The 25,361-nt window shown below is 45.4% G+C and overlaps 1 protein-coding gene across 1 annotated transcript in view; it reads right to left on the bottom strand.

Annotated features, from left to right (window-relative positions):
* The window catches only part of NRG2 (neuregulin 2), a 214,362-nt gene that overhangs the window by 51,389 nt on the left and 137,612 nt on the right, over window positions 1-25,361 (bottom strand). The window contains exon 5 of the mRNA XM_056862284.1: window positions 9,584-9,704. Coding sequence (XP_056718262.1) covers window positions 9,584-9,704 — 121 coding nt within the window. The remainder of the gene's footprint in view (window positions 1-9,583; window positions 9,705-25,361) is intronic.

Genomic DNA, 25,361 nt, shown 5'->3' with positions numbered 1-25,361 from the left:
CTGTGTTGCTCACATTCATTCTTGTTCCTGGCACTACCTCTAAAATTCTAATTTTAATTATAAGATGCATGGGTCTCAGCCTGTCGCACTCGCTCGCTTATTGGTTCTGTAAAGCATCAGTACTAACTTTCACCAATTTCTGGTAATATCCTCATTTTAAGAATGGGGTCTGAGGTCTTAAACTAATACAAATAGGCACAACTGCATTTGATCAGAAAGGCATTAATTTTTGTTCAAAAACATGCCTATAATTCAGGACTGCCAGGATTGGCCAGAATTGTATGTGGAATTGTGGAGATAACAGTGATATAATAAACAGATGTTGGGGGGGGGGAGTAGTAGAGTGCTACTAAATAGTTAGCAGAACATGAAGTGATGCAAAGAATGGAGTGCCGAGTGCATAAAACCCCAAAGGTCTGTTTAGATGCTTTAAACCTGGCAACCACTCAGCAATAAAAAAGGGTAGGTGGAAACATGGGAGGGGCAATACTTCTAGAAATCTATGTCAGTTCAAATGCTTCTGGAGGTGCGGAGCCCCAGAGAAATTTCACTGGTCATTAAGGCTCCTTCAAAAATACAGGTGTTTTGCACGGAGAGAATGCCCAAATCTGCTCTGAATGTCTTTTTAGGTAAAATCTGGTAGTAGCTTAAAGGCACATGAAGCCTCCAAACTTATCAAAACTATGTAACTCAGTTATTTCACTTGAGGAGGAATATTGACAGTCACTTTTCGCTTTGCTTCAGACAAGAAACCAGAGACAGCCCTTGTTGAGTCGACAAGAAGAAGAGTTGGTTTTTATATGCCGACTTTCTCTACCACTTAAGGAGGAATCAAACCGGCTTACAATCTCTTTCCCTTCCCCTCCTCAAAACAGACACCCTGTGAGATAGGTGGGGCTGAGAGAGCTGTGACTACTCCAAGGTCACCCAGCTGGCTTCATGTATAGGAGTGAGGAAGCAAATCCAGTTCACCAATTAGCCTCGGCCGCTCATGTGGAGGAGTGGGTAATCAAAGCCAGTTCTCCATTGCTCCAAACCACTGCTCTCAACCACTACACCCCGCTGGCTCTCCAAAAGCAAAAGGTAGCACGCAGAACTACTACAAGGGACATGCCAGGGTAAGAGTAGATCAAGTAGTGAATTCCCATAGACACCACACCCCTCCCTACATCCCCTGCAACAGTGCGGCTACTCTGTATGAAGCCATCCACTGCCGATCTCAGAGACACATGGTGAGAACTGAGCCCTCTCCCAGTTGTGGGCCTCAGAGAGCAAGTGAAGCAATTAGAACCAAAAACAGAGTGTTGAAATGATGTTTGCAAATTATGAAAAATCTTCTTGAAATGTTATACTGCTTGTGTGCCAAAAATGGGGGGGACACACTCAATTTTCAATGTTTGGGAAATATTACTAGAAATATAAAACAATAATTAACACTATGTATTTTTATTTAGCTTACATATGTTACTTTATAATTCGCTTTAATAGTACTATAGTGAATATAAATAAATATAAATAAATTTTATTTGAGGCTAATATGCCAGATAAAATAGTACTATAGTGTTTACCAAGTACCAAACAAAGTATTTCATGATTTATGCTAAAAATATTAGGATGATGATTGCTAAACAGTTATTACTAACTTGTTATATATTACACATACCTGCTATCACCTTTTGTTACATATTGTTCATTTTATCGCATTTGGTCTATTCTTTCATTTCCTTTTTTGTTTGGTGTGACAGATTTAATTGTAACTGTGTTTGTTATATGGCTGGTAATTTCTCTTTTCTTTTCTTTATTGTTCTGCTTATTTTATTTTTAAAAAATAAACTTTTTTTTTTAAAAGCAAGTGAAACAACTAGAACCAAAAAATAGATACTGGAAGGGATGGGATATAGTAGTAAGAAGAGCCACGCTTTGCCCCTTTTTGCAGGTCTGTTTGGAAGGCGCACACAGGAGGGATCCAAGATACACTCAAGAGCTGCATTTTGCGTTGTTTCACACAACTCATTTCCCACAAGCAGCAGGAAGTTAGACATTTATACAGTTAGCTTCTTTTGGGGAGGAGAGGGATGGAGACTTGTGGTGTTCTTGAGTTGCTGTTTGTTTATAGCAGGAGGCAAGCAAGCAAGCACCCAGGTCTATCCCAAAGTGGTCTCTGCCGCAAAGCAGCAGCAGCAGTGACAGCCAGACATGTGCAGTTGCACTTCCTCTCTCAGACATCATCATCATCATCATCAAACTCATGGCACTTCCATGGCATACCCTCTTTCTCAGGCAGCACGTTGGCTTTCAACCTCTGCCAACAAGGGCAACTTCTGTTTCGCACATTGCATGGAGCCGCTGAATGATTACTGCGAATGGTCAGGTAGCGTCAAGATAGCATCGAGCAGCTGATGTGCTATCAAACAAGGAAATATTTACCAGGAGTCCCACAGATTCCCATAAGAAGCCTCACCAGCTAAAAGAACCAGGGCACTTGCGGGCATTTTGGCCATTTCGGCGGAAAGTAAAGATTTAGAGCTATGGGTGCATGAAATATCCTCCCATTTTGGTGGAGATTTCTTGGGGCAAGAGGGAATAGAAACCCCCCAAATATTATGATACTGAAAATATTGGCTTCTTTAATCCTGTTCTGTCCCCACGTTTCTACCACCTGTTGCCGCTTTGACATATTTCCCTCATGATACTGCTTCTATTCCTTTCCTTGATTAGTCATATTGGAGATCCCAGACATTCTGGGTTCATGTTGGGAAAGGGGCGGCATTAAGCATCACCAGAGGAAAAATCAGCTGGGAGGGAGGGAATATTTCTGGGGTTAGTCACATGGGTGGTCCTAGTTAATCAGCAGGGTTGCCAGGTCCCTCTTCACCACCAGCGGGAGGTTTTTGGGGCACAGTCTGAGGAGGGAGGGTTAGGAGAGGGAAGGGACTTCAATGACATACAGCCCAATTGCCAAAGCGGCCATTTTCTCCAGAGGAACTGATCTCTATCGACTGGAGATCAGTTGTAATAGCAGGAGATCTCCAGCTAGTACCTGGAGGTTGGCATCCCTATTAATCAGGGATCACTCAGTGAATGGAATTATATCACTAGAGTACACAGCCAATCCCATTTGACTATGTGATGATGTCAATCAGGGCAAACAAGGTTAATGGGAGAGAGAGACAAAAAGAGAGTGAGTGAGTGAGTGAGTGAGAGAGAGAGAGAGAGGGAGGGGGGGGGCAGTGTCAAGGAATATTTCCACAGGCATTGCTGAAACCCACCAAAAGAGGAATGCAGGCTTTTCCCCTTTATAGTCTGCCACAAACGTTCCTGAGAAACAGTGAGTACTTCCAGTAGAGTCCTAATGTGGGATGCCTTGGAGGACACCCTAGGCTAGGATGTACAGGGAAATCCTGTGCTAAAAAACATGTCTGATGGGACTTCCTTGTGGGGGTGCAAGAAGCAATACAACTATATTAAGTATAAGAAAACCCACCATTTCAGCTACACAGCATGATTAAAAGCTTGCTCCATCCTCCAAGCAAAAACTTCATCAAGGGCCAGGTCAGTCTACCAAAGACTATTGTAAGCTCCTTCCTTCCTTCCTTCCTTCCTTCCTTCCTTCCTTCCTTCCTTCCTTCCTTCCTTCCTTCCTTCCTTCCTTCCTTCCTTCCTTCGCTGTGATGGTTGGTGAACATCCCTGTGGCTGCAGAGGCAAGGCAAAGATAGCCAGATCCCTATCAGAGGGGCTGTTGGAAGGTCACCCCTTCCCCTTCTAGGGTTGACAACCAGGTGGGGCCTGGAGTTCTCCTGAAATCACAGCTTTGGAGGATAGATTCTATGACATCACATCCCCTTTGAGCATCCTCCCCAGGCACTGACCCCACATTTCCAGGAATTTTCCAATCTGGAGTTGGCAACCCTATCCCCTGGTCACCAAGAAGCTTTGTATCTTCACCTAAAGGTCCCCCTCTTTCAATTATTTAAAAAAAACTTTAAATATTCATGGAAGTCACTAAAATGTTTGGGGATGATGTGGGTGGTAAAGAGAAAGAACGGATGTGAAATGCATTCATGTAGCTCTGGAAGACCATTCTGGACAGCTGAATGCTCCTTAACTCCAAGAATCCTCACCACAAACCACCCAGCATTACTTACATACGTAACTGACTATTTTGCATGTCTTGCTTCCTGGGGCTTGCAGTGAATTTGGAGTTCTCCTGCCAACATTCCCTCTATCCAAGGACATTCACTACCCTGTACACCATCATTTGTTCTCACTTGATGCATAGGCAAGACCAGAGCTCTTCTTTACCCAGGAATTCTCCTTTGGCCAGTGTCTGCCACCAATTAGTCATGTGGTCAAGGATACAAATCAAGGGGTGGTCTTAGGGCAGCTGCTTATATTTGTACACTGATGCTGGAACAGCTGAAAAGCACGATTTCCAGCTCCTTCCTGGAGTTCTGCTTAAACTCTACAGGAAGGACGCTCTCTTAATCAGCACAATTCCCTGGAACCTCTTCTTTGTGCATGAAAGGGCAGAGTTGTTACAGATGTACACCAGCCATAACACCAGTGGCTTGCATCTCCCTGCTCTACTCTGGAAAGAAGGAGAAGGAGAAGAGTTGGTTTTTATATGTCGACTTTCTCTACCTTTAAGAGGAATCAAAACAGCTTACAATCGCCTTCTCTTCCTCTCCCCACAACAGATACCTTGTGACGTAGGTGAGGCTGAGAGAGCTCTAAGAGAACTGTGACTAGCCCAAGGTCACCCAGCTGGCTTCATGTGGAGGAGTGGGGAAACCAACCCAGTTCACCAGATTAGAATCTACTGCTCCTAGCCACTACACCATGCTGGTTTGAAGCCTTCCTCTTCTGCCCGCTGAACAAGACCCTCTTCCATTGGAGTAAGGCTTCAAATTTCACTAAGCAGAGTAATGGTGAGATTCAAACCAAAATGACCCCCTCCCCCTTCAAATCTGCAGTATCTCATCTTAACTTTCCAGTTGTAGCTTACGCTCCTTCCAATGACCCCAGCTCTTCGCTTGCCTGATAATTATCAAAAATGGATACTAGTCATGGTGCATACCTATTTTCTCCAGGACCAGAGGAGCAGACCTATTATATTAGGTGCTGAGGAGCGCAGGCAGGAGAATGCTGCTGCAGTCATCTTGTTTGTGGGCTCTCTAGAGGCCCCCTGGTTGGCCACTGAGTGAACAGAATGCTGGACTTGATGGGACTTGGTCTTATGATCTTATGGCAGCAGCACCAGCTGCTGAGCATTCAGAAAAGAAGAGCTTTCCCTGTCCAAGAATGATCCCTACCATGTCTCTGGGAGCTCTCCCCTAGACCGACTACAGGGGCAGCCTCTAGAACAGAACTTCTGCATCAGAAAGACTAAGTCAACCACATGTGACACCAGAGTAAGCTCTAGGCTGAATGGACAAACTGGAAATCAGAACGGTGCCTTCATCTACAGAGCTGCAGGCGGTCATCACATCTCAAAAACAATAAGGTAAAGCTTGAAAAGGTGCAGAAAAGCATTACTAAAATCATGAAGGGATAAAGTATCTTCCTGTCATGAAAGGCAAAAGTATGTCAGCATTCTTCATATAGAGAAAAGATAAATAAAAGGAGGGAAATCCGCTAGGGAGTTATAACATCATAAGTGACGTTAAAAAGTGGACAGTGGTAATGTTTTCCTCCTTCTCCCACTATCAGAACTCGCTGTCAAAATAAGCTGCAGGATTTGCATTTCCTGTTCCCTTTCCTTTTCATTATATCCCACATTTTTTTTTTTACCTCTTCCAACGGAATTACATGAAAGTTTCCATTCTGGGGTAAGTTCTTGTATCCCTCCTCTTCCACTACAGAAGGAAGGGTAAGTCAATTACAGTTTCCTGTCTGAAATGGGACTCAATTACTGATAGAAACCGTCTTTGCAATAACATGTCCTGGAGGAGGTGGGTTCTTAGGACAGTAGCTGAAGGGCTGAACTACACATTACAATGTTTCTGGATTCCATCACACCAGAGATGAGCTGGGAATTCCATATACAGAGCTCCCAGTGATTTCTGAAATTTAATTCTCAGGCACTTGAAGGGTCTGATCTGGACTAGGTACAGAGTGCAAGGGGATAGGGGGGCTTATGCCTCCCTCCATATCATTTTCCTGACCTGATACAGATACTGGGAAGTAGGGCCTTATGTCTTCCCGACATCTGGTTTTAATATCAGTTTTAATATCAATAAAGCAATTGCGGCCTACCTTAATGGGCAAGAGCTATAAACCTCAGGCATGGGACGGAAAAGGATGGCTGTGTTAGATCACTGACCTAGCTCATATGCCTTTGGGACAGTAAGGTCTCTTGGATACCCATTTTATCTGGGTACAAAAAAGAAGAACTGGTGCTGTTTTAGTGGATAATATAATGAAATCACAGCCGCTATGGCCAAACCAAAAATATGAATAATAACAAATAATAATTAATTAATCAATGTTGCAATGCCACATGTGTGTTTGACTCGTATATTTAAACTATTTCAATATCCCAAATACAACAATAAGGATCGCAGATTGTCAGCCTACAAGGCGTTGTAAGGGAGAATGCCAGCGGCACCCCCAGTGAATTGCTGCATAGTTATATCCACCAGATGGCGGTTATGGAGTTGAAGTATAATGGACATGCTTATACAGCGTCTACAAGGAAGAACGCCTTTCGGCACTCTTAGTCCTTGTGACAACCCCACGGACAACGGATACTGGACTTGAGGGGATATGCCTTCGGCACCCCAATAGTTGTAACATTATTAATACCATTAACTGATTGGCGACTGAAGAAGATCACGAAAGTGGGAAGATACCGGATTCCTGTTTTCGCCTGCTAATTGCGTTGTTAATACGGTTTGGACATTTGGTACAATTGGGAATTCATCTTATATATTTCACATGATTGTTATGCTTATTGTATTGGTTCTAGTTTTGTTGTCCTCTGTCATAGCTGGGTGTGCTTATTTAGGTGTTTCGTATTGTTGTATCTGAGATATTGAAGAAGTTTAAATATACGAGTCAAACACACATGCGGCATTGCAACACTGATTAATTATTATTTTTTATTATTCATATTTTTGGTTTGGCCATAGCGGCTCTGATTTAATTATATTACCCATTTTATCTGGGCAGAGGGATCTTTACCCCCTTGGATAACAATAAACTCGCAGGAGTCATCTTCGACTCAACGTGATAAATCCTGATGGTTTCCTAACCGCACTTAGGGATTTTCCCACCTTGACTGCTGACGGTTCTGTCGAGGCCCTTGCCACTCTCTGGAATAGGGAAATGGCCCAGGCTGTTGACACAACTGCCCCTTGGTTGTTGACACAACTAAGCGCCCTTGGCCCCTGGACAGAGCCAAGCAGTCTCCCTGGTTCACTGGAGGGCTGATGGTGATGAAACCTGAGGGACAACGGCAAGAGTGCTGCTAGCAGAAAACTCTGAGCGAGGCAGATTGAACATGGCACGGAGCCCCACATTTATGGGGAAACCTCCCTGGGGGCGTACACCTGGCCCCCTCACTTTGAATCCTTAGGAGGCAGTTGAAGACAAGCTTACTTAGCACCACCTTTGGTTAGGTTTACTAGCAGTCCTGAATTGTGATTTTAAATTTTGGTGCTTATGTTTTAATGTATTTTATTCTATGTATCTTATCTAAATTGTAAGTGACCTTGAGCTCTGTAAGGGAGAAAGGCAGCAAATGTTTTAAATATATGAATAAATAATAAAACATTGTCTCCACGGTATGCTGCCTGATTTGGTGATGCGCTAATTTCCCCCCTCATAGTTTTAAACTCTATATTCACTACTTTTTTAGTGCCACAAAAAGTTTCCTTCTAGAAATGTTTTAAAGTTTTATACCCCAAAACGCTATATTATAACTATGACACTGGAATGAGAAGATACTTCGTCATCACTCTACCACAGGGTTTCCCAACCTTATGGCTGCCATGGGAGGTGGAGCCAATCACAAAATGGCTGCTGCGGGAGGCAGAGCCATGCACACATATCTACACAGAGGAAGCCCAAGTGCAGAAGAGAAGAGGGATAATTTTAAAAGAGAGGGAGAAGTGAAAAACAGAATAAGCACCAACACTGTGGTGACAGCTGCCTCTGAAACAACATTTTAAAAAATCTGCTCAGCCAACAGATCTCCAATCGCCAAAGCAGGGCCCTGTTAGGCAACAGCCCCACCTGGCCCTACCCACTTTCTAAAAACACTTGGTGAGTCCCGGGAAAGATGTTGGCAGGTGCCACATTGGGACTCCTGCTCTAACATTATTTCCTTATCTGTTAACTTTCAAATGTACCAAACACACCTTAACCACCCCCCTTCATGCACACACATATTGAGTGTCTGCCTCAGGGATAGCTATCCTGCTACTCAAAAATGATAAGCAAACCTAAAATTGGAATTTGTAATCTCTTGCAAAATCCAGATAATTAAATGTCTGCCATAAATATCAAGTTGACAACACGTGCACCAGCCCCACCAGAGGTCCCTTGAACAGCAGAGTGTTCCGCAGCAACCAGCAGGCGATCATGTTGAGGGGCAACACTACGAAAAGTTTCACCTGCTGATGTCTGCACATCACACTTCTTTTTACAGGACAGGAGGGGGCAGGAGCTCACTGGATCCTTTTCGGGGGACAGACAGTATGTTCACAACGGACGCAAACGGCCACAACTACACACAACCTTCACATTCAAACCTCCAGGTGGTGGCTGGAGATCTTGCACTATTACAACTGATCTCCAGCCGACAGAGATCAGTTCACCTGGAGAAAATGGCTGCTTTGGCAATTGGACTCTATGGCACTGAAGTCCCTCCCCTCTCCAAACTCTCCCTCCTCAGGCTCCGCCCCCAAAATCTCCAGGTATTTCCCAACCTGGAGCTGGCAACCCTAAGCAGGTCCCACCCCGCCAGTGGCCTCCGCTGTTCATGCAGGCTGCACAGATGCTGTTGGGTGGATTCGAAGGTTGTGTGCGCATCCATTGAGAACATACTATCTGTATCTGATTCTCTTGATTTTCACTCTCCTTACCTATCAAAGCAAACTCCATTTACTCATTGACCACCCAGGTTATTGTCTGCTATGAATGCAAAGATTAAGAAGCCCATCCCTTTTGCCAGTGGCACTTCTGGCCTGACACAAGACATCTAGATATTAACATCCAGGCCTTTTCCTCTTCGAAGGATGACGGCAACAGTTCTAACTGAAACTAGGCTGTGGAAAAAGAGGGAATGGGTCGACCTTCTTTGCAGCTGGAAGAGGGAGGGACAGAGAGACTGCTTATAAGTATCCCAATATAAACCAAGAAGCGCTTTGATGCAGAAGAAGGTTGATGCAGAAGCAGCGGAGAATGGAAATGGGAAGCCTGCCACCGCAGCTAGCCTCCAGCTCAGCCCGTTCCACTTCTCAGCCAGCACCAGCGCCAAGGAGCCATCAAAGCCAGCGTCTCTCCCCCTCCCCATATGGCACACAGCAGCCACCCTGCCGGACTCCAAGAACTCTGGAGGAAAGAAACCTGTCTGCTTACCTGCAGGACAGCTGATTGATGCCTTCGATGTAGTAGCACACTCCACCATTGACACAATAAGACTTGACCGTTTCGTTGCATTGTCTGGTATGTCCAGGCCCAGAGGACAGAGTTGTACTTACTGTGGGGGGGAAAAAACAGGACATTGGGTTGTAATGATTATTTAGCAATTCGCCTCCTTCTTAGGCAAAACAGCTGTGAGAGTGAAACCACTGGAAAGAGCCAATCGCTCAATCTGTACGGGTCAAACTAGACACATCTAGTTGTGTGCAGAACTCCCAGTGATTTTTAAAACTGCTCAAGACCTGTGCGTCATGGGAGCTTGGAAGGAAAAAGGGAAACTTAATTTTCAGGTGTGAGGTGGCCAGGTTCAGACTGGGACTGCAGGGAGGACAGTTTTCAACCTCCACCACCGCTGACACCCCCTCCATGTGACCCCAGCCCACACGGCATGCCTGAAAATTGAGTTTAAAAATGAATGGGACTTAGACCAGTGGTTCCCAAAGAGGGCAGTACCAACCCCTGGGGGGCGATGGGATTACCTAGGGGGGCACTAAGAGGCAAAAGGGCAGCAGGGGGGTTGCTAGAGGTGGGCCCCTTCAACTATGTTGTTCACTAATTTACAATAGATCAAGCTATGGCACCATGCTGGCAAATTTGGTAGCAAACTATCAGAATTTTTTTCCAGACTTTGAAGAGCTGGTACCACTGGATCAAATTCAGCAGTTTTGATGAATAAATTTCAACTAAAAAGTTTTAATTTGATTCTGAATAGATGTGCAATTAATTGTTACCGATTTGAAATTTTATTGTTATTATCTTCTTTAGTGAGTCAGGCAAACCCCTATTTTGAATAATGCTTTTTATAGAATAGGGTAGGGGGCGCTGGGGTTGCGTTTGTGGAACCAAGGGGGAAGTGGCCTGAAACCACTGACTTGGACCATAGAACTCACAGGGCACGCTTGGTTTGGTCACTATATGTGCAAGCAACTCCACATTCACGAAAATGATTGTGTGTCGTCAATTTGCAACCAACTCATGGCAACCCCAGGACCATATGCTTTTCAAGGCAAGAGATGAGCAGAAGTGGTTTGCCATTGCCTTCCTCTACACAGCAACCCTTGTCTTCCTTGGCTAGTCTCCCATCCAAGTATTAACCCTGCTTAGCTTCCAAGCTCTGACAAGATCCAGCTAGTCAAGGCTATCCAGCGGTTTCTTAAAAAACCATTGACCTCTGGGGGGGCGTGCAGTCCTTCACCAGCAGCCTGAGAGAAGCAACAGCAGTTGCTTTTTTGGGGAAGATTTTCGATCGGGCGTCCCTAATGTTTCTTCACTTCCTTTGTCATGCATCTCCTGAGTGTCTACTCTGAAAGCACAGCAGCTGCTGACAAAGGCCACAGAGGCCCTGGGACTGAAATGGTTGTATTATGTTGGCACTGGCAGTGTGTTACGAAAGTTATGGGATATCGTCTGTGTCTCTATGGTTCCCCATGGCCAAAGAACTCCAATTAAAGGAAAACACAAGCAGAACCAGAATGTTGTCCCCACAGAATCAGCCAAACTTCTCAGTCCGAAAAGCTATCCAGTATCCACAGTCAAAAGGGTTTTCATCTGCAAGGTACCAGCAGCGTAGTGAGTGTCACAAACCCACCCTGGGTCTGCGTGTTCTCACATGCATGTTGTGTGATTGCCTGCACGTAAAGTGTGTTTCTTTTTGTGCCAACACCACTACAAGTTATAAAACCCAGCCTATCATGTAACCGGTGCCTTGGTAAGGCTGCCTCTGAGCAAGTACAAAGTGTGTGTGTGTGTGTGTGTGTGTGTGTGTGTGTGTGTGTGTAAGGTACTATCAAGTCAAAGCTGACTTATAGCTACCCTTTATGGGGTTTTCAAGGCAAGAGACTAACAGAGGTGGTTTGCCATTGCCTTCCTCTGCATAGCAACCCTGGTATTCCTTGGTGGTCTCCCATCCAAATACTAACCTGGGCTGACCCTGCTTAGCTTCTGAGATCTGATGAGATTGGGCTAGCCTGGGACATCCAGGTCAGGGCAGTAAAAAGGGTAGAGCTTTCCAGTTACTTTACCCACCCCCATGCATACATGTTCTTAGTGTGTATAAGCGGGCTAGGTGTGTGGGTAGGATTTGAATCACAGTCTGCTTTCATAAACAGGAAAGAAACATTACTACTAAGGATTAAACTGGAGCACATACATGGTTTCAGGGATTCTCCGATGAGCTCTGAAAACATCCTATATCTCTGAATGCACAACAGTAAGAATCCTGAGAATCTCAGAATAGCACAAAGTTTTTTGACCTCACAAATAAGGAGAAGAGTGTGCAATGGGTGTTCAGAGCTCAAGACCCGGCAAGGAAAACAGCTGACTTTCCAAGGCCTATTCCAGGTATTTCCCCCTGCAAAAACTATACAGAGTACCTGGCCGTGGCATGCAATCCAGCTGTCTTTCCTTGGGGTAGCCCACCTGTTGCAAAGAAACAGCATTTCCCTGCATTCAATCCACAGTATTTTGCTATGTGGGAAAATGTGTCTTTCACCCCCATGCCCTAAGCGTGTCATTACGGTATGGAATACTGTGTAGACAGAGGTGTATGTGGTTATCATATCTCTTGCGACAACTAACCCAAGTCCCACCCCAATACCTGTGCCATTTTAGTGTTCCTCAAGTTTCAGAAACTAGGTGCTGTACTTGCCTGCCATACCTCAAAAGCATAAGCGCTCTTGTAGCCCTTTATGGAACCAAAACTAAGCAGTCCTGACATTTTGCGCAATTTTTTGAAGTCTGGCTTTCCTTCATGCTGTGCTCTTTTCTGTAGCAGACTTCATTGAAGTTGCTATCAAAGAAGAATTCAGTAGGTGATAGTCAGTAGAACGTCCGATTCATAAGATCAGATACGGAAGTGCTGCAGAGCCCCTGAGCCTGCTAGAATTAATGAAGCTCCCAGCACGAGGAAGTGAACAACTCGACAAAGCTGTTGAGCCTCAGGAAAAAGCAGCTGAACCAAGCCAAATGGAGAAGAAGAAGAGGAAGAGGAAGAGTTGGTTTTTATATGCTGACTTTCTCTACCACTTAAGGGAGACTCAGACCAGCATACAATCACCTTCCCTTCCCCTCCCCACAACAGACACCCTGTGAAGTAGGTAGGGCTGAGAGAGCTCTAAGAGAACTGTGACTAGCGCAAGATCACCCAGCTGGCTTCATGTGTAGGAGTGGGGAAACAAATCCAGTTCACCAGATTAGCCTCCACCGCTCATGTGGAGGAGTGGGGAATCAAACCCAGTTCTCCAGTTCTGAGTCCACCGCTCCAAACCACTGCTCTTAACCATTACACCACACTGACTCTCCAAGGCCCATTCCATTCATAAAAGCACCCTAAAACAACTCAGCCCAAGACTGGAAGGTTCCCTGAGTCTGAGCTCATCTTTCTGCTGAGCCCATCTTTCTGCTGGGGACTTCAGGTAACATACATCTGGCTTCTAGCTGATCCATCTAGACCGATATGAGCTTCAGCGACATCACTGCACCATTTGTCTTCAAACCATATCCTAGACCAGGTGTCTCCAACATGGTGCCTGTGGGTACCACAGCACCTGCTGACACCTTTCCTGGTGTCGGCCAAGAGTTTTTAGGAAATGGGTTGGGCCAGGAGGGGCTTTTGTCTAACAGGGCTAACAGGGCTTATTGACCATAGAAGATCTGACTGTGCAGCTGCTGTCAACATAGTACATAGTAGCTTTGGCAGCTGCTGTCAACATAGTACAAGGATTTGCACTGCATGACTGAAGATAAGCTGTGTGTATGCAAGAAAATATATTTAAACAACCTGTTAATTTTAAAAGGCATCCTGAAGCAGAGCTTCTGCCTGAGCATTGAAGAGTTACTACTAGAGTTAGCCATTTCACTCCCTGACCTTTTGTGGTAGGCTCCGCCTCCTGTGGCAGTCATTTTTTGTCTGCACCCATCACTCAGTGTCTGAATTCCAAAGGGGCCTGGAGGCTCAAAAAGGCTGGGGTCTCCAGGCCTAGACTAAAAATCTGAAAATACATACCAAGTACAATTGCACTGTACTGCGTGAGTAGGTAACATAGGTAACAGTCTGGTCCACACTAGGTGGGATGCAGTGACTAAGAGCAGCCACGCACACCTAGCCCAATCCAGCAACCTAAATGCAGAACAAGCATGAGGTCCCTGCCCATACCTTCCCATACATCTATGCAATGGCCCCACGGATCCGCCTGCTGTGTCCTAATGGCAAAGCCAAATTATTGGGAGGTAGTCTTGAGGAACTTGCTGCCCTCTGGGGCTGTGTTGGCACATGAGCTGTGGCACAGCTGCACCAAGGCCATTCCCTGTCTAAGTGCTGGCTTGCATTTTGCAGCTTTTCAAAGCAAACATATCTTTTCTCTTAACAATGTGTACAATAAGTACACATGGAATTAGTAGAAGTTATAAAGCCATCTGTGAGAGTTAAGTGCTGTCACGTCGCTTCCGACTTATTGAGACCCTATGAATCAATGTCCTCCAAAACATCCTATCGTTAACAGCCTTGCTCAGGTCTTGCAAACTGAGGGCCCTGGCTTCCTTTATAGAGTCAATCCATCTCTTGTTGGATCCTCCCCTTTTCCTGCTGTCTTCAACTTTTCCTAGCATTATTCTCTTTTCCAGTAACTCTTGTCTTCTCATAATGTGACCAAAGTATGATAGCCTCAGAAAGCCATACTAGACATTTATTATGCTCTGTAACACTACACACATATTTTTCCTATTTTAAGTGTAATAATGTCTGACTGCACACCTACATAATCGTCATGTAACTTTCTTATTACAAGAAATGCATGTGAATAAACACCATCTCTTGGTTGGAAAGTGGCAACACTAAGGCATGCATTTCTTTGTTTCAGAGGTGGCAACCCTCATTTCAGACTTGACAAAAACAATGTACTTGTGTGGATGGGGTGGATGCAATCCCTGTCTGGAAGATTCACCTGGCAAGATGCACTCAAAGGTATGTGATGTCATTCTCAGCATACCAAGACTCTGCAGGGGTGGGAAATCTATTAGAATGATCCACCCCTGGTGCCAGATGAATCTGAAAAGCTCTTAGATGGTTCTAGGGGATTTTCCTGTTCATATGGTTGGTGTTCCTATTGATGCCCTGGCTGACCTCTGGAATGAGGAAATGACCAGGGAGGTTGACACAATCACTCCTAGTAAACCGCTCTCAGCTGTTAGAGCCCAGCTAGCCCCTTGGTTTACTGAGGGGCTGCGGGCAATTTAAAGATAGAGGAGATGGCTAGAGAGCCAGTGGAGAAAGGATGAATCTGATAAGGCATGGGCAAAAGCTTGTTTTGAAGCATACTCCATGGCAAGGATGGCTACAAAGAAACAACACTTTTCTGCCACCGCTGCATGTGCACACTTTACGTCAATGGATCCCTTCTAGTTGGTCAGAGGCCTGTTGGGATCTGGCTTGCAGAAGAAGGTGGACTGCTCAGTGGCCTTCTGTGACTGTTCTGCTCAGCATTTTGCAGATAAAATCTCCCGCATCCATTCCAACTTGGATTCCATGTTAGCAGTGACAGGGTCAGATGGTGCCAGGGTGCCAATGTGTCCAATAGTTTGGGATACTTTTCAGATCAGTCTGGGGACGTTGAGAAGATCATTGGAAGTTTGAGGCCTACCACCTGATTGTGTGACCCCTGCCCTTCATGATTACTTAAAACTGCTGGGAGTGCTTCCTTAAGAGAGGCTGTGGTGAGTCCACTTCCAAAGAAGCCTACCCTGGACCCAGGAGATCTCAATAATTATCGACAGTCTCAAACGTTCCCTTCTTGAGCACGGTGACTGAGCGAATGGTGGCCAGACAACTCCAAGCTTTTCTGGACGAGGCAAACTGTTTAGATCTTTTCCATGCTGGGTTTAGCCCTAGTGGTTTTCTGCATGGGTTTTTTCATTAATTATGGCCCCATACTGCTTTGGTTTATCCCGATTTCTGCAGGCATTTTTGTGCCTTTAGTTTTCGCTTAGAGTTTTTTGTTACCCTTTTCCCTCCCAGGTTTTTTTTTGGTTCTTTGGAGACCCACTTTTACATCAATGTTTTTCTGAAAGCTGATTCTGAGTTGGCTTTTTTCTCAAGTATAATGTTTTCATTGGTTTTCATTGTCCCACCTACCTCTAACTCACTTTGTCATGGTCAAACTACTCCTCTCCTCCCCCTCCCCCAAGATGAGTGATTTATTTTTATTTTCTTTTTTTTGAAAGGCACTAAAATATCATAAGAACATAAGAAAGGCCATGGTGACCAAGGCCCATCAAGTCCATCAGCCTGTTCACACAGTGGCCAACCAGGTACCTCTAGGAAGCCCACAAACAAGACAACTGCAGCAACATTATCCTGCCTGTGTTCCAGAGCACCTAATATAATAAGCGTGCTCCTCTGATCCTGGAGAGAACAGGTATGCATCATGACTAGTATCCATTTTGACTAGTAGCCATTAATAGCCCTCTGCTCCATGAACATGTCCACTCCCCTCTTAAAGCCTTCCAAGTTGGCAGCCATCACCACATCCTGGGGCAGGGAGTTCCACAATTTAAGTATGTGTTGTGTGAAGAAATACTTCCTTTTATCTGTTTTGAATCTCTCACTCTGCGGCTTCAGCAGATGACCATGCATAATTTTATAGACCTCTATCTTGTCTACCCTTAACAGCCTTCTTTCCAAGCTAAACAGCCCTAAGTATTTTAACCGCTCCTCATAGGGCAGTTGCTCTAGTCCCCCGATCATTCTGGTTGCTCTTTTCGGCACCTTCTCAAAGTCTACAATATCCTTTTTTAGGTGTGGTGACCAGAACTGTACACAGTACAATATAAATATATACTGGAGTGTTGTAACAACAGGCTTGTATCTTTTCATGCTGTATATGGGATCCTTCAATTTTCACTTCTTGATACAATTACGTTAGCCCAGCTTGCATATGCTTTGATAGGGATTTTTTAAAAATGTATGGAATGAAAAGGTCTCAATTCCATAAACACATATGGTGAAAGAGAACCGAAAGCTCACACACCATTTCTTTTGGAGGAGTTCCATAAACACCAATAGGACTCCTCTTGCCCAAGCAGTCTGAATGCTACAATTTATGTGGCAGCAACAGCATCCTTAAAGGACTTATTCTCTCAGATAAAGTTTCCTGATTCTGGGCAGCCTGAACACCAAAAACACAAATACTCCTTTGTGGAAGCTTAACTAATGAACTTTTCTTTGAAGTTCTACTGATGAGAATGCCTATATCAAGAGGTAATAAAGTACTGAAGTGAGATGTACTATAAAAACAAATTAAATATCTTTGAAAAGAGAAAGAATGGGGGGGGGAGGTACTTACACTTTTCTTCCATTACAACTAATTTAGATTCTGAAGTGGGTAAAACTGGTGGTTCATTCGTTGTTCCTAGAGAAATTAAGGCAAGAAAGCAATGAAAAAAATGCCCCCTTTTGTAGAGGAAGGACAATGGTCAAGTTACCTATATACTGACTGAGAGAAATACTTAAGGTAAGGCAACGGATCTCTAAGAGTTTGGTACCCAGTTAAACCACTAGTATCACCAGGTAAGATAATTCAATGAAGCAGCGGGCGAGAAAGGAAGAGGCATTATTTTACTTGTGGTTTAAATGCTCAACCATTTACGTATTTTAAGGGTTGTCACTTAAAGGATGGCAGGGAGCTGTTCCTGTCGGCAGTAGAGGATAGGACTCGCAATAATGGGTTTAAATTGCAGGCGGAAAGGTACCGGCTGGATATTAGGAAAAAAACTTTTTTACAGTAAGTATTGTTGGTGGTGAGCAACCCCTCACTGGCAGTCTTTAAGCAGAGGCTGGACAAGCACTTGTCAGGGATGCTCTAGGCTGATCCTGCATTAAGCAGGGGGTTGGACTAGATGGCTTGTACGGCCCCCTCCAACTCTATGATTCTATTTCTATAAGAGGATTCATATTCCCGATGGCATCTGGGAAAAAGAAGATAACAGAACGATCAAGGCCTTCCTACACAAAAGGTGACAGGTAGGAAAAGACAAATTGTAGAAGATCCTGGAGGTTAAATGTAGTGGATGGGTTAAAATCATTAAATAATTTTTAAGACAGGAAGTTACAACTTTAAGAAATGTTTTAGAATCAACCAGAAGGTATGATTCCGCTTATTCAGCTGTAAATGAAGAATCATGAAGTTGCTGAAGGTAAAGGAGGATACACAGTTTTGAGGCAGCACTTTCTGACATACAGTCAGCCACTGAAAACTATCAGCTGTAAGGCCATTCAGAGCTGACTGTTGACAGGAGGAGGACGAACTCTACAGCCTGACATATGTTGAACACATGCAGCACGACGGAGCTGCCAGAGGAATTTTGCAAAGAAAATACTATCAAGCTGAAACCAGGCAACATCCTTAACACAGGACTGGGGGAAAACCCTGCTTCACCAAAGCCATGTTCAGTTTTCCTTTTTTGGTGGTGCACCAAAGAAAGCAATAAAACTACACATCTGCATTTCCTTAAGGCAAGGGTTTGCATCCATCAGCATGGTTCACTGAGTTAGTAATGGATGGCAAGATGAAATTATTTTTCTTATCATGACACCTTGACGAGCCAACTTATTTTGGAATCAACTCTGCCTTGTGTATCAGGATGTTACAAGTAGTAAATTTATTTGTAGAAACTTAATACTCAAGCCACTGAAAACTGCCACTGACCTGGATGGCCCAGGCTAGCCTGATCTCGTCAGATCTCAGAGGCTAAGCAGGGTCAGCCCTGGTTAGTATTTGGATGGGAGACCTCCAAGGAAGTCCAGGGTTGCTGTGCAGAGGAAGGCACTGGCAAACCACCTCTGTTAGTCTCTTGTCATGAAAAAAAACCCCAAACCACCTCTGTTAGTCTCTTGCCATGAAACCCCCCCAAAAAAGGGGTCGCCATAAGTCGGCTGCGACTTGAAGGCACTTTACACACACACAATATTCAAGCATCTAATTTTTTGGAGACTGGCATCCATCTCATATGTAATTTTCTTGTTTTGTCTCCTTTGCTTTATATCTGACCACCATGGTCTGAATGGTCTGATGTGGGGATGTTCATGTTTATTGGGAAGCTCTGCTTCTTAATATGTTATGAAAGGGAACCCTAGGATTCAATGGTACTGTTGGGGCCAGACCTTGGGGCATAAGTCGAAGGCCATCGCTCAAGGGTTCAGGAAAGGAAGCAGACTGCAGCTTCACATAGGAAATACACATTACTTCAAAAAGAGGAGCCTGATAAATCGTTTAGTCCAAAGCCTAAAACTGTACCGCTGCTAGGATTACAGACTACATGCAGCCTATGCGCCTGGCTTTCCCCTAATGCTCAAGTACCCAGAAAGGATCTTGGATATCATATATGTCCTTCTCCCATATGAATCTACACATCCATTCCTGGTCATCTTTGGAGGCCTCGCTTCAGGTGCCTCTACCGTCTGGGACTAGATGGTTGGCAACCTGAGAAAGGGCCTTCTTGGTCATGGCACCGAAACGTTAGAACTCCCTCCCCAGGGAAATTAATCTGTCTTTCTCTATCATTCTCTTCTACCAGTGGGTGAAGACTTTTTCATTCTGTTTGGTGTACCCCCAATAACTGTTCGTGGCTCTCCTACATGGCTGTGTTGTTATGTGTGTTTGTGTGTTTATACATTTTTTTTGACGTTTAACTATTTTATACAATTTATTTCAAATGCTGCTTAAATATCATAAATGTTGAAATGTTTTAATGTTTTTAATGTTCACTGCCTTGGGGACCCTATCTGGGCAGAAAGGCAGCATAGCAATGTGTTTAAATTAAATAAATATACATTCCTTCATACAGAACTGCAATTTAATTTTGCTTTATGTCAGTGTGCAAAGGTAAGAGCGGATTTACAGCACACAAAAAACCATGAGCCACTGCCTTTTCCCTCCGCACTTCGGGTACTATTATAAAACTTGAATGTGGGCCAGAGGAGGGAGCCCTTGGCCATGAGCCAAAGGGCTCTTTGGCTCTTAGACTGTGGCTTGAAACTGATAGATATGGAACAGATAAGCAGGGAACTCTGGACCAGGCCAAGATAGAGTTGGCTATTTTGCTTGTTTGTTGGATTATTATTTTCGTCACCCGCTGTGAGCCACTGCGTGTTCCTCCAGGGAGAGAACTGGGATATAAATATTTAAATAAATAGAATTAAATAAATACAATCAAAATAAATCAATGCTGATCCAAAGGACAACACGTTTAATCCAAACCCTGTAGACTCTAAGAGGAGAAAAGCATTTTAATACTGACAAGCAACAGAAGAAGACTTTATATAATAATATCATCTATTAGTCATTTTAGCTTCTAGGGTCAGTTCAGGCTTGATTTGATCTATAACCCACTGATTTTTTTTTTTTGGCAGTCCACGGTATCCGTAACACTCTCCTCCAACACCACATTTCAAAGGAGTCCTGTCAGCTTTCTTCATTGTCCAGCTTTCACACCCATACATAATAATAGGGAATACGATGGCATGAATTAACCTAATCTTGGTGGCCAGTGACACATCCTTACACTTGACGGCAATTAACACACACACACATATATCAAATAGTCAAGTGTGGGCCAATCTAAGGATATCTAAATCTGCACATCAGGCCCGCAGTGTCAGAAAGAAGATTCTTCTCCAAACGTGGAAGACTAACCCCAGCTTTGCAGAAAAATCTGAAAGCCATAAAATTACATTGAATCTCCCCAAAACAACAAAATTGTTGTCTGTGCATGTGCAGACAAGCCTCCTCTGCTGGATGGCCCCTGTGGCAGAAGCAGGAAGCTGGCAGTGGAGGCACTGTCATTGATGGGGGGAGAAGAAACCTTGGCAGGCCTGGCGGTGGAGGCCAGAATCTGCTTGGGGCTCGCTGACAGGAGCCTTGCTGGGCCTGGCAGTACACAGTGGGCCCAACAGCTGAGGCGGGGAGCTGTGCTGGTGGAGGAGGGTGGTGGAGGTATCAGGACCTGTGTGTGTGCTGCCAAGAGGATTGGAGGGATGGGGACGGCGAAGCAGCTGGATGAGTGAGGGAGCTGTTGCCGAGATGGAAAACTGGCGGGGGCAGGCTACTGGGCATGAGTTGCAAGGGTTGGGGAAGGAAGGGAGAGCAGAGAGGCTGGGGGGATAGGTAGGGAGAGCAGCGAGGGTGTGCAGGGGTGAGTGCCATGGGTGGAGGCAGGTAGGCAGAGAGGCGTGGGTGAGTTTTGTAGGAAGAGCAGCAAAGGTGGGGGAGGTGAATGGAGTGCCAAGGGGGCGTAGGTAGATGAAGCAGCAAGGTTGGGGCAGTTAAGTAGGCAGAGCAGCAAGGGTGGGGGTTAGTAGAATGCCAAGGGAGGGGTAAGTTAGGGAGAACAGTGAGGGTTGAGGAGTAGGTAGGGACAACAGTGAGTAGAATGCCAAGAGTGGGGGTAGATAGACAAAGCAGCAAGGTGGCAGTGAGAGAAATGGGCACAGAAAGGTGGCTGGGGGTGTCAGAAGCCAGAGTGACCAGTGGGGGAATTTTCCCATGAGTTTTTCATGAGTCCCCACTTGTATATTCTAATAGCAAAGTTGGCCAAATCTGAGGATACTTAAATCCGGTGACTGGAGCTGTGAACGGGCAAGAGAGATCTTTCTACAAACCTGAAACATACCCAAGGTTTGCAGAAAAATCTGAAATCTTAAAAAAAAAAAAAAAAAACCCATGGGGTGTTAAAAAAACCCAATAATAAAAGGAATGCCTGTAACTTTAAGAAGCAGATGCCCTCAGAGACTGCTCAAGGCCATCGGGTTGAATGAGTATTTTCATTTCCTATTTAAAGATGCCCTCAGTGGCTGATGCTAGGCAACCACAACATTCCAGGCTTGGATTCTATGCGTAAAAGGCAAGGGGAGGGAGAAGGACACTTTCCAGGGCTGTTTTGGCCTTTGAGAATGGACTCATTGGGGCCAGGCCAAGAGGCAACCACTGGGTGACTTGATACCACCCAATTTGCATGACTCCCCTAGGGAAATAGAGGGGGAAATGAGATGCCTCTCATAAGTCCTTGCAGGTTCTCACTTGTAATATTATTATTCTAATGCATAGTATTAGGAAGATATATAAGCAAAAGGCCAACTGCAAACCATAAAGAGCTTAAAATCTAAATGTCTACAGTTGGACAAGCTGGAGAAATAACAGAGGGAGCAAATACAAGGGATGGACCTGAGAGAGTGCAGCTCCATGCACTTTGGGCTTAACTAGAACCATAAATGGATCTCCATCAGGATCTCCCACAGGACAGCCCCCCCCAGTTCAGATTAAAGCCATGGTACAGGTGGAAAGGAGAGAGCTCTGTCCCTCTGCCTTGCAGTCCCAATGTTAAATGGCCATCAGGAGTGCTATTTCTCTGCTGGGTGAACCAAACAGGCTGAATTATGTTGTCTGCATTTGTTTGTTTTTTGCCAGGTAGGACACTGAGCAGCTGGGGGGCAGGGGGAAGGGGTCTTGAGGCCACAATAATGACATCCAGGGCTTTGCGCCAGTGGGACGCCAGTGGAAGGCCCAGCCGGAAGGCCCAGCTGGCATCCCTGGGCAGCGCTGCCATGGCAGCACCAGGAGACCAGCATCTGGGTCCCCCCGCCGGCATCCGTACCAACCTGGATGGCATAAGTGGCACAGCCACTGGCGGCCATGCCACATGCCAGCACAGCCCTTTCCTGGCCTCCAAAGGACTTCCATCCTTTCAGGTCAGGAATGGACTTTAAATCCTTTGTTTCAAATCGGGATGGGGATTCAGGGGTTAAAGCAAAAGGCTCCATGGAAAAGGGCAAGGAAGAAGTTGAAAGAAGGAAGAGAAGGAGAACTCAGCAACATGTTGTGGGAATATGGCATAATAAAGGGCCTGCAAGTGAGTGTGGAGAGCCAATGTGGTGTAGTGATTAAGAAGTCAGATTAGGATCTGGGAAACCCAAGTTTGAATTCCCACTCTGCCATGAAAGCCTGCTGGGTGACCTTGGGCCAGTCACACACTCTCAGCCTCCACCCTGGCAAGTATTTGGATGGGAGACCTCCAAGGAATACCAGGGGAGTGTGACACAGAGGCAGGCAATGGCAAACCACCTCTGAACATCTTGTGCCTTGAAAACCCTACGGGTTCGCCATAAATCAGGTGTGACTTGACAGTAACAACAACAACAACAAAGCAAGTGTGGTGTTAGAGAGGCAAAGATTGCATGTAGGGACATAAAGTTCAGGTGGGGTAAGCTCTGCCGAGAGTTTGGAAGGAATTTGTGCTGAACAGGAATGTCAGTGAAGAGATCTGAGGAACATCACAGCTAGAGCAGTGAATTATTTGGGCAGCAGCATTGTGGATAGAGGGGAGAGGACTGAAATGTGATTTGGAAAAGCCAGAAAGTAGGTTCTGTAGTCAAGGCAACAGATGACCCAAAGGGGACTGAGAGGAAAGGCCAGATTCTGATAATGCCATAAAGGGAGAAGCAACACAACTTGCTAACAAATTGAATATAAGGGAGCAAAAGAGAAGAATCAAAACCAAGAAGTTTTGTCTGTGACCGGGTAGATGTTAACTGATGTTAAATGATACTCAGAATGAAACAGAAACAGAAAGAAAGATTACCAGTGTAGCCTTGGACATACCCCATTTCCAAAGGTAACAAAATAGTGAAGCTGAAATATCAGGCACATGGTTGACTTGGGAAGAGATGCAAATTGGGTGACACCATCATATCAGCGGTCCCAAAAGCTACGGGATTTACCAAAGTTCACCCAACAACAATTGTTCTGCTCATTTTATAATTGTATTTTTAACAAATCAGTTTTATGAGCTGGAGTGTAAGCTAGACAGGTGACTAAAGTTTTTTTAAAGAATAAAAAACAGAAAACAGCAGGGATTGAGGACACAACTGTAAGGAATCACAACCGAGAGAGGAAGGCTGTGAAGGAAATTATCCCCGTGGAAAAAACTAATGAGCAAATCTCCAGAGAGAGCCTGGTGAGGACAGAGTTGCCAAAACCAAAAGGGTGGAGGGAATCAAGGAGGAGAGAGAGCTCAACCTTATCCAAGGCAGCAAAGAGGTCAAGGATGTCGAGGAGATTGTAGAAACCCAGGAGAATTGACTGGGGACTGCAGAGCAGGGCATCAGAAGGAAGAAGCTGAGACTGCATTTGAAATGCAGATGGAGTGAAGGAATGCCAGTTGCAGGGGACAGCACGGAAACAGGCAGCACAGAAGAGCTCACAGAATAGAGTACAAGACAGGCAGCAAAAAGCTGGATTTGAGTTGGGTACAAATTGCTGCTCTCCTTTGCCTTCTGCACGCACCACTGCAGCTTCCTTATAAGCAGTGAAGCCGTCTTACACCTCTCTCTTCGCTGTCTGCTCAGAATGACAGTGGCTCTCCAAGGCCTTGGGAAGAGAAGTGTCTCTTCTTGCACTACTGCCTGAGATCCTCATAACTGGAGGTGCCAGAGACTGAAGCAGAGACATTCTGCATGCAATGTGTATGCTCTACCACTAAGCCATGGCCCCTCTTTCTGGGGACTGCAGGCATACCACACAATAAAGCCAGATGGCTTGCAAGTGGTGCTGGAATGAATGGACTGCACCATGTCGCTTAATGCTGGCAGCCTCAGGGGAGGGCAGTCAAGAGTCAGTACAGGGGTAGATAGGATGCTCTCTGACCTGTCCTTTTTCCACTCCTGCCGCTGTCCCAGGAGGCGTTTCCGGGGTGTTCCAGCACCAGGCTGGGGGCCTCCAAAGCCCTTTTGGGGTTGGGAACACCCCTTTTTTATTTTCTCAAGATACACCACTTTTTAGGTGATGTATCTCCAGTGCAACCCTATAAAGGGTTGCACAGATTTTTAAAGCTGAGAGGAGGGTTTGGCAGAGCTGAAACCTCCTTTGGAGGCAGCACAGCCGGCGCAAGCATTCCTCTCAGGAATGCACTGTGAGTGTGAACTTACTCCTCAAGCAGCCAAACCATAGAATTCTGCTGTGCCAAGACTCTGCCCTGCTTTCAAGTGGCAGCTGGCAAATGTTAATGTTGTGAAGCAGTCTCAGTCCCAAAGTGAACATGCCATTCTAGGAACAAGCAAACCCACAGTGTGTGTGACTGGGAGCAAGCCACCAGTCCATGTGCCTGCTTGCATTTCCAATAATGCCAGTCATCACACAATTTATAGGAATCCCTTAGGGACAGGGGCACTTCTGGGAGTTAGGACTTTTACAATGTATTCCTGAGTGGAATGCCTGCCCTGGGCTTATGAGGCAGAGCAGCTGCGCTGACTTCAAAACAGCTTTAAAAACAGCTTTGGAGACCACCTAAAGGCGGCCCCGCCCACAGCCCGGCGCCGTAACGCCCCGGGAACGCCTCCCGGGATGCCGTTACGGACTGGGAATGTCTCCTGGGACGCTGGCACGGCCTTTGCTGGCGTTTGGATGCTGGCAGAAGGCTCCTTTGGTTTCCCAGGCCGGTGCTGCAGGAACAACAGCCCATGACCGACGTACGGGCCTTCCTGCCCAGACGTGGGGGGCCCGGACGCCGGCGTGGTGCCTTCCTGGCCTCCTAAGGGCTTTCGCCTTGAAGGCTCAGAAATGCGTTGCTTGTAATAATTTCTGGCAAATAATCTAGCACCCAGGAAACATGCAAATTGCAAAATGAGCTACAAATTCTGGTCATTTGCTGGCTCTGTCTTGTTATAGCAAAT

The sequence above is a fragment of the Euleptes europaea genome, chromosome 17 (assembly GCF_029931775.1).
Source record: "Euleptes europaea isolate rEulEur1 chromosome 17, rEulEur1.hap1, whole genome shotgun sequence".
Taxonomy (NCBI): Eukaryota; Metazoa; Chordata; class Lepidosauria; order Squamata; family Sphaerodactylidae; genus Euleptes; species Euleptes europaea.
Note: the sequence above shows the minus strand (reverse complement) of the source record. Positions and strands in the feature narration are given on the sequence as shown.